The sequence below is a fragment of the Sapajus apella genome, unplaced genomic scaffold (genome assembly GCF_009761245.1).
Source record: "Sapajus apella isolate SASKATOON/1434 unplaced genomic scaffold, GSC_monkey_1.0 scaffold136, whole genome shotgun sequence".
NCBI lineage: Eukaryota > Metazoa > Chordata > Mammalia > Primates > Cebidae > Sapajus > Sapajus apella.
Window position 1 is genome coordinate 1,836,389 of NW_022437076.1, and position 10,318 is coordinate 1,846,706.

The 10,318-nt window shown below is 46.6% G+C and overlaps 1 protein-coding gene across 3 annotated transcripts in view; it reads right to left on the bottom strand.

Annotated features, from left to right (window-relative positions):
• Nucleotides 1-5,104: 5,104 nt before the first annotated feature.
• The window catches only part of CRK (CRK proto-oncogene, adaptor protein), a 42,772-nt gene continuing 37,558 nt past the window's right edge, over nt 5,105-10,318 (bottom strand). For 2 of the 3 annotated variants that reach the window (XM_032263539.1, XM_032263537.1), the window contains exon 3: nt 5,105-7,684. In XM_032263539.1, coding sequence (XP_032119430.1) covers nt 7,677-7,684 — 8 coding nt within the window. In that variant the 3' untranslated portion in view covers nt 5,105-7,676. Of the gene's footprint in view, nt 7,687-8,500; nt 8,591-10,318 lie in introns of all 3 variants that reach the window. The other variant, XM_032263538.1, reaches the window with a different exon arrangement.

Genomic DNA, 10,318 nt, shown 5'->3' on the forward strand with positions numbered 1-10,318 from the left:
TCTCAAAAAAAAAAAAAAAAAAGTTGAACGAGGAGCAAATGGGGAACGAGATCATGAATTTGTTTTTATTTTTGAGATGGGGTCTCACTCTGTCACCCAGGCTGGAGTGTCATGGTGCGATCTCAGCTCCCTGTAACCTCCACCTCCCAGGTTCAAGCAATTCTCCTGCCTCAGCATCTCGAGTAGCTGAGATTGCAGGCACCCGCCACCATGCTTGGCTAATTTTTAAAATATTTTTTACTAGAGACGGGGTTTCACCATGTTGGCCAGGCTAGTCTTGATCTCGTGAACTCAGGTGATCTGCCCACCTCAGCCTCCCAAAGTGCTGGGATTACAGGTGTGAGCCACTGCATCCGGCCTATTTTTATTTTTTAGAGACAGGGTCTCACTTTGTTGCCCAGGCTGGTCTCGAACTCCTGAGCTCCACTGATTCTCCTGACTCCACTTCCCAAAGTGCTAGGATTACAGGTGCGAGCCATCACACCCACCAGGGATCATAAATTTGGCTTGGAATATGTTGAGCGTGAGGTGCCTTCATGACTTCCAGAAGGAGATGTCCATTCAGTGAGACCTGACAGTAATTTTTTTTTAACAGACAGGATCTTGAGCCGGGCACGATGGCTCACACCTGTAATCCCAACAGTTTGGGAGGCCAAGGCAGGTGGATCACCTGAGGTCAGGAATTCGAGACCAGCCTGGCCAACATGGGGAAACCCCGTCTCTACTAAAAATACAAAAATTAGCCTGGCGTTGTGGCGGGCACCTGTAATCCCAGCTACTCGGGAGGTTTAGGCAAGAGAATCGCTTGTACCTGGGAGGTGGAGGTTGTGGTGAGCTGAGACTGTGTCATTGCACTCCAGCCTGGGTGACGAGCAAAACTCCATCTCAAAAAAAAAAAAAAACAAAAAAAAAACATCACTTTGGTTGGGCACAGTACCTCATTCCTGTAATCCCAGCAGTTTGGGAGGCCAAGGCAGGTGGACCTCCCAAGGTCAAGAGATCAATACCATCCTGGCCAAAATGGTGAAGCCCCGCCTCTACTAAAAATACAAAAATTAGCCTGGTGTTGTGGTGGGTGCCTGTAATCTCAGCTACTCAAGAGGCTAAGGTAGGAGAATCACTGGAACCTGAGAGGCAGAGGTTGCGGTGAGCCGAGCTGAGATTATGCCACTGCACTCCAGTGTGGCGAGTGAGACTCTGTCTCAAAAAAAAAAAAAAAAAAAAAACCAGCTGGGCATGGTGGTGTGTGCCTGTAGTCCCAGCTACCCTGAAGGCTGAGGAGTGAGAGGATCGCTTGAGCCCAGGGGGCAGAGGTTTCCGTGAACTGAGATCACACCACTGTGCTTCAGCGTGTGCAACAGAGAACCATCTCAAAAAAAAAAAAAATTACATTCAGCTGGGTATGGCAGCTCACATCTACAATCCCAACATTTTGGGAGGCTGAGGCAGGAGGATTACTTGAGCTTAGAAGTTTAAGACCAGCCACAGCAAGACCCCATCTCTACCAAAAAATCCCAGCTCCTCTGGAGGCAGAGGTGGGCCGACTGCTTGAGCCCCGGAGGTCAAGGCTGCGGGAGTCCTGATTGCGCTGCTGCATCCCAGCCTGGGAAACAGAGTGAGTTTTGTCTCCCAGAACAACAAAAACCCATCACATTCATTCCTTTTTTCGAAGTATCATAGTTTTTTTGCTTGCTTGTTTTTTGAGACAGAGTCTGTCTCTGCTGCCCAGGCTGGAGTGCAGTGGTGTGGTCTTGGTTCACTGAAACCTCAGCCTCCAGAGAAGCTGAGACTACAGGTGCCACCTCGCCTGGCTAATTTGTATTTTTTTGGCAGAGGATAGAGTCTCGCTGTTCCCTAGGCTGGAGTACAATGGCGCGATCTTGGCCGACTGCAGCCTTTGCCTCCCAGGTTCAAGTGATTCTCCTGCCTCACTGGGATGACAGGCGCCTGCCACCACCGCCAGCAAATGTCTGTATACAGGGTTTCACATGCTGGCCAGGCTGGTCTCGAATTCCCAACCTCAGGCAATCCACCTGCCTCGGCCTCCCCAAGTGCTGGGATTTTGGCGTGAGCCACCATGGCTGGCCTAAGTATCATAGTTTTTTGAACAGCCAAAAGTTCAAAAAACCTATTAAATTGATCTCAACGGAGAAAATATAAAAGGTTCATCCTGCTGTTCCAAATTCTAGTTGCCAGCCCAAGTTGCTGTTTTATCTTTCCACTAAGATGAAATTTGCCACCAGTCATTCCAAACTACAGCTTTGCCGGTTCCTGCTTATGTAAATGTCGGTCGCCATGACAACAAAAAACAACTGCCCTTGATCACATGACAGGGCTTGCTGAAGAACAAGCAGCAATGAGCTGGTTCAGCTGCAAACCTGATCCCACGGCATGCCCAAGGGAAATGGGAAACTGGGGAGGAGTTTTCTTCAAAAGAAAAACCCAAAGTAGAGGCGGCACTGATTCTAATGGGAGAAAAGACGGGACCAAATCATTTAAACAAACCACTTCCTCTTCCATTTTTTGAGGATGGTATCTAGCTTTCTCCTTTTTTCCTTGGTATGTTCCAAGGCTCCTAAAAGGATGCAGTCCCAGGCTCAGGCCAATTCTACCTTGTTTTTTGACGGAGTCTCACACTGTCACCCAGGCTGCAGTGCAGTGGTGTGATTTCAGTTCACTGCATCCTCCACCTCCTGGGTTCAAGCAATTCTTCTGCCTCTGCCTCCCAAGTGGCTGGGATTACAGGTGCATGTCACTATGACTGCTAGTTCTGTATCTGTAATAGAGACAGGGTTTCACCATGTTGCTCAGGCTGGTCTCGACCTCCTGACCTCAGGTGACCTGTCCACCTCGGTCTCCCAAAGCGCTGGGATTATAGGCGTGAGCCACTTCGCCCGGCCTGCTGTTTTTGAGCTTCACTTCTAGATGGCTGTTTTTTCCCCTCTACCTTCTCTCCCACTGCAACATCTTCAGGACATGGGTGGCAACAGCACTCGGAATTCTTGGCCTCCCCTGTCAAACTCAGCAGGTTTAATGATTATTTTCACATTTTCTTCTCTATTGCCCCTCTCATCTTTTCATACCTGTAGGAGGAACAGAATTTAACCTGGAAGTCAAGGTCACAAAATATGACAGTTGGCATGAATACTGCAGACCACACCACTCAATGTGTGGGTTTCGATGTTTGTTTCAGGCAGGGCTGCAGTGCAGTGGCACAATCTCACTGCAACCTCAGCCTCTCAGGTTCAAGCAATTCTCCTGCCTCAGCGTCCCAAGTAGCTGGGATTACAGGCATGTGCCACCCTGCCCAGCTAATTTTTTGTATTTTTAGTAGAAATGGGGTCTCACCACGCTAGCCAGGCTGGTCTCGAACTCCTAACTTCAGGTGATGCACCTGCCTCGGCCTCCCAAAGTGCTCAGATTATAGGCATGAGCCACCGTGCATGGCAAGAGCTAAATCTTAGTAACTGAGACAGGGTTTCAACATGTTGGCCAGGCCGGTTTCCAACTCCCGACTTCAAGTGATTCGCCCGCCTCCGCCTCCCAAGTGATAGCATGACAGGCGTGAGCCACCTCGCCTGGCCTGCTTTCAGACCTTTATATAATAATTCTTATTCTCCCTTGGAATCATAATTTTATGACTCATGGAGACTCTTAAAAATATCACCAATGGCCGGGAGCAGTGGCTCACGCCTGAAATCCAGCACTTTGGGAGGCCGAGGTGGGTGGATCACCTGAGGTCAGAAGTTAGAGACCAGCCTGTTCAATATGGCGAAACCCCATCTCTACTAAAAATACAAAAATTAGCCCTGGTGGCACATCGCAGTAATCCCAGCTCTCAGGAGGCTGAGGCAGGAGAATCTCTTAAACCCATGAGGGAGAGGCTGCAGTGACCTAAGAGGGCACCATTGCACTCTAGCCTAGGGAACAAGAAAAAAACTCCCATCTCAAAAAAAATAAAAACAAAATCACCAGTGAGCCTGGGCGCAGTGGTTCACACCTGTAATCCCAGCACTCTGGGAGGCTGAGGCGGGCCGATCATCTGAGGTCAGGAGCTCAAGACCAGCCTGGCCAACAGGGAGAAGCCCCATCTTTACTAAAAATATTAGCTGGGCATGGTGGCGGGTGCCTGTAATCCCAGCTACTTGGGAGGGAGGGGCAGGAGAAACGCTTGAACCCAGGGGACAGAGGTTGCAGTGAGCCAGGATCACACCACTGCATTCCAGCCTTGGTAACAGAACAAGACTCTGTCTTTTAAAAAAAAAAAAAAAAAATGGCTGGGTGCTGGGGCTTACGGCTGTAATCCCAGAACTCTGGGAGGCCAAGGCACGCGGATCACCTGAGGTCAGCAGTTTGAAACCAGCCTGACCAACATGGAGAAACTGGTCTCTACTAAAAGCACAAAATTAGCTGGGTGTGGTGGCGCATGCCTGTAATCCCAGCTATTCGGGAGGCCGAGGCAGGAGAATCACTTGAGCCTGGGAGGTGAAGGCTGCTGTTGAGCCGAGATCACGCCATTGCACTCCAGCCTGGACAACGAGAGCAAAACTCCGTCTCAAAAACAAAACAAAACAATACACACACACACACACACACACACACACACATATACACACAAATATAGATATATACACAAAATCACCATTGATTAATCCCATCTTTAATAAGCACCCACAGAGCTTGTATAATTGCTTATCTAATTATATGGCTATAGGCTGCTGAAGACACATACCTCCTATTCCCTAAGCATAAAGATTTAGCTCTTGACAGTGCAGTGATTCATGCCTGTAACCCCAGCAATTTAGGAGGCCGAGGCGGGTGGATCAACAGAGGTAAGGAGTTTGAGACCAGCCTGGCCAACACAGTGAACCCTCATTTCTACTAAAAATACAAAAAATGAGCTGGACGTGGTGGCGGGTGCCTGTAATCCCAGCCACTTGGGAGGCTGAGGGAGGAGGCCTGCTTGAACCCGGGAGGCTAAAGCTGCAGTCAGCCGAGGTCGCGTCACTGCACTCTGCTTGGGCAGCAGAAGCGAAACCCCATCTCTAAACAACAGCAACAAGGTTTAGCTCTTCTGTGAAAAATATTCAAAGATTACTTTTTCCAAAAGATCACCAAGCCAAACATTTGGCCATATTTTTATTTACTACATATACTATAAACATATACAATACATGCTACAAAAAAAAAACATTTTTTTAAATTTAACTGTCAAGAAAGTGTATAGTGTTATAATACAATGGCACATGTTTACGCTTTATTTCAAATTGGTTTGCTTATCACCTATTTCAAACCGTTAATAGTGAAATGTTACTTGTGGATAATTAAAAATTATCTATTTGCATTATTAACAATAAACAATTCCAACAAATTAATAAGAATTAACCATGTCAAATATTAGTATTCAAAAAACGGGATTTGCAGAAATGATTATATAAAATATAGCAGCCAATTTCAGTTTACTTTGCCAATAGGATTTCAGCATTTGCTTTTTTTTTTGGAAGACATGTGTAAGACATCCTTTAATTTCTTGAGGTGCAGGAACTGCCACACGCAGCCCAGTGGAACCCAGCAGTTCATCAGTGGCTCTGGACCACGCCCGCTGAGGGGCCTCAGGACGTGAGAGGCGCTGCATGCTCCGCTGAGATTACGTATGATGAAAAGAGACACGAGACAAGCCAAGACCAAAGTGGAAGGAAAAGGAAATACGAACATTCGAATCAGCTGTGACAAGGCTTTTCTACAAATATTTTAGATGGCATACTTTCAGGAAAACAAGATTTAAGGTGTATCTGGATTTTACAGTATCTATGCTCTAACTGGAAAGTTAACAGAGCAGTCAGATGGATGACATCTAGTATCAGGGATTTGTTCACTCAACATTACTGAGCACCCACTGTGTGCAGAGCACTGTGCTAATATGTCTTTATCAAGCATTACCTTAGTGTGAGGTAAAAATACATTAAATTAGCGTCAACGCATCAGTCTGCTTGTGGCCATGTGGGGGTCCTGTGCCACGTAACCAGCTTCTCAGTCTCCTCATTCACTCAGACAGACACGTGCACGTTGACTGTGTGTCAGGCAACATGCCAGTCCTTGGGATACCATGATTTGGTGAATGTTCAAAGAATGCAAATTTATCATATTCACCTATGCAGAACAATTAGAAAGGTAGATTCTTCTTCCAAAATGAGGTCCAAAGCAAATGATAAGGTGTTTCTACTGTCATACCACACCACAGACCAGTAAGTGCCTTTACGGACTGAGAACTAACTTGGAAGTTTCATGCTGTAGTCTAAATTGCCTAGATCATTTTTGGTCTCATCTGTCTATTTTTTGGAGCACTGACCCCATATAAATCATTCCATACTTAAATGGGTTTGTAAACGAAACCTGAACATGAACAGAAAGAGCCAGAAATGAAGGCGGTTTATAATGTGACGTACTTCAATAGCATCACTCTGCCCTTAAGACACGAGGGATACATAAGTAACTCACCATTGCTTCAAACACTTTTCAAAGCACTAACCCTACCCCAAACTCATGTAATACTAACTTGACTTTTATACAAGTTGCACAGAATACAGAGGGCAGAATTTGGCCTCAAAACCTTCCACAGAATATTAGAGGTGACTGGTCCTTCTGCTCCGAGCAGAACCTAAGAATTCCAAGAGTCTCCTGATAGGATACTGGCACTCGGCAGAAACGGCCCTGCTGGATCCCATTAGTTAGGACTCTGTTGAGCTGCTGTAGAAGGGTGACCTACCACGACCCTTTTGGGGAAGGCAGAGAGCTGGGAGACTGGCTGTCCACTTAGTGAATCCAACACTGGCTTAAAGCTATGCACTGAATAAAGTGCTCGGTACATCCTGCTTCTCACCTGGAATGAAAATACAAACTCATCTTAGGAATTAACCTACTTATAGGTTTGGGGGAAAAGAATGACAAGGGCTAAAAGAATCCCAAGAAAAAGTATGAAGCACTGACTAAGAAGAAAGACAAATGCTTCTAGTAGTGTTCTTAGAATTCTTAGGGTCTGCAGTGTCAGAATGAGTCATGTGATGGTCACGTCCCATAAATGAAAGCCGTCCTGCTTGATACTATTCACACGGTGCATGATTACTTCATGGGGGTGGAAGGGAACAGTCTGTTGCCATTCGATAGTATGGTTCCAGAATGAAAACAAAACCACCGAATAAATCAGGGTAAGCAGTGTGTGACACTCCTTCCTGTCCGTCGGTTTTCCACAGGTGATCTGCACTGCCTGAGAGAAAGGAGGCAAGACACCTCTCCCTCGTGATACACACAGGCACTGCCACTACCTCCTCAAATCACCAATTCAGAAGCTAACACACAGCCCTCCAGTTCGTACCCTGAATGTGCTAAGTAAGACTAGGAATGGAGTCGTTCAGTCTAAAAAAGATCACAGGTAACAGAATGCTTATATAAACTAGACTGCTTTTGACATCTGTAAGAAAATTGTATAGATGGCAGTTAGAAAAAAAAAAGATTGTTCCCATGTGTCAGCAAAACTGTTGAGCTCTACTCAGCTGAAGTCCTCATCGGGATTCTGTTGATCCAGCAGACGGACATGTGTGAAAGGGAAGTGACCTCGTTTGCCATTGCACTCCCCTTCCCACTGACCACTCACATTAATCTTCGTAACCTTTACCAGCTCACCGACCTGCAGGAGGAGAATAAGGACAGCACTTTATTTCCGGTTAGGAATGCAGCGGACAAACTCCATTCTCTGCTCAGGCATACTCTGCCCATGTGATCGCTCTAGGGATGTCACAGAAATGGCTATTTGCTGCCTCCCCAGCCCCAGCCACCAGACTGATTACTTGTGGTTAATGCAGGCAGAAGGAAGAAGTGTTTTTAGCAGTGCAGAAAAACAGAGAATACGGAAAATAAAAGAGGATCCCAGATAACGATACTTTTTGATTAAAAAAGAATGATAATGAGTGGAAATCTCCAGCATCTCTGCATGAGCAATCCCGGTGTCAGTGACCTCGCTAGTGTTCCCTTTCTTTGTACTCACTGCTCTCAGCGTTCTGCCTGCCTGCAGGCCCTGTCCCAGGAGAAGCAGCCTTCCCCTCTCTTTGGCATGTGGTAGCAACACAATCCTGCCGCCCACCAGCACACACACATCCCGGCCTGTGGCTGCTTGCACAGCATCAGCGATCATGGCAAGCATACGTTATGTGGTCCTAGAAAATCCCATGTTCCTATCACTCCTGACCAAGGCCACTCCTTTTCCCGTATAGGCAGGTAGGGGCCAAAACTCCAAATCCAATTAGCTTCCTTAGAGACCCCGACCTAATTCTGCCAGCTTTACTTGATAAGCCACTGTCCGCCCCGCCAGCAATCCCACCCTCAGACAGACCTTGAGTCTCCCTCAATGCCCCTTGCTACCCGAGCATTACCCAATGAGGGGACAAAAAAAGAACCATGGTCGGGCGCAGTGGCTCATGCCTGCAATCCCAGCACTTGCTGAGCCTGACACAGGTGGATGGATTCCCTCAGCTCAGAAGTTTGAGACCAGCCAGCCTCTGGTCTCTTTTACCAAGCAACATGGTGAAACCTGTCCCTAAAAAAAATACAAAAATTATCCTTACGCATGGCTTGCTTAAAAATCAATAAAAAAATATAGACAAAAATTAGCTGGGTGTGGTGGTGGCTGCCTATAGTCCCAGCTACTTGGGGGGCTGATGTGGGAGAATTGCTTGAGCCCAGGAGGCAGAGGTTGCGCTGAGCCGCGATTGAGCCACTGGACTCCGGCCTGGGCAATAGAGCCAGACCCTGCCTAAACAAAACAAAACAAACAAACAAACAAAAAATCCCTATGTTTTGGCACATATTTATAAAATGTCTCTTGTCGCAAAATGAAATATGAAGTTCTAACAATCTACGATATACTTCTATTATCCTGCTACGAAACTTAAGAGGTCAGCCTAATGAATGGATTCACCCTGTGGCAAAATACTAAATGGTGAGATAAAGCCTCAGATGTCACTGGACTAAAGAGTTTTTTTTGGTTGTTGTTTTTTTGTTTGTTTTGAGAATAAATTTTGTTCTTGTTGCCCAGGCTGGAGTGCAATGGCACGATCTTGGCTAACTGCAACCTCCGCCTCCTGGGTTCAAGTGATTCTCCTGCCTCAGCCTCCCGAGTAGCTGGGATTACAGGGGCACACCACCATGCCCAGCTAATTTTGTATTTTTAGTAGAGACGGGTTTTCTCCATGTTGGTCAGGCTGGTCTTGAACTCCTGACCAGGTGATCTGCCCGCCTTGGCCTCCCTACGTGCTGGGATTACAAGCAGGTGTGAATCATTGTGCCCACCAACTAAAGAGCTTTATGATTGGCCGGGTGTGGTGGCTCACGCCTGTAATCCAAGCACTTTGGAGGCCAAGGCAGGCGGATTACCTGAGGTTGGGAGTTCAAGACCAGCCTGACTAACATGGTGAAACCCTGTCTCTACTAAAAAAAACAAAAAATTAGCTGGGCATGGTGGTGCGTGCCTGTAATCCCAGCTACTCAGGAGGCTGAGGCAGGAGAATTGCCTGAACCCAGGAGGCGGAGGATGCGGTGAGCCGAGATCGCGCCATTGCACTCCAACCTGGGTAACATGAGTGAAACTCCGTCTCAAAAAAAAAAAAAGAAAAAATAAAAAAAAAAAAAGTGTTTTATGATCATCCTTTAGGTAACAATATTTGAATTCTGAGCGTACTCTGTTCATTTGGTTTTATTAAACCAACTACTACTTACTGAATTATTATATAGTATAGTAGAGGGCATTCTTTTTTTTGTTTTTAAATTAAAGTTGGGGTTTCACCATGTTGGTCAGGCTGGTCTTGATCTCCCGACCTCAGGTGATCTGCCCACCTTGGCCTCCAAAGTGCTTGGATTACAGGCGTGAGCCACCGTGCTCGGCTGGGGGCATTCTTTTTTTTTTCAGACAGAGTTTCACTCTCGTTGCCCAGGCTGGAGTGCAATGGCACAATCTCGGCTCACTGCAACCTCCACCTCCCAGTTTGAAGCAATTCTCCTGCCTCAGCCTCCTGAGTAGCCAGGATTACAGGCATGCACCACCATGCCCGGCTTATTTTTTGGTATTACTAGTAGATAGAGGGTTTCACCATGATGGCCAGGCTGGTCTCGAACTCCTGACCTCAGGTGATCCACCTGCCTCAGCCTCCCAAAGTGCTGGGATTACAGGTGGGAGCCACTGTGCCAGGCCAAGGGGATTTTATATCTTGTAATATAATAGTTTATGTTGAAATACGAAGTATTTTTTTTTTTTTTTTTTTTTTTTTTT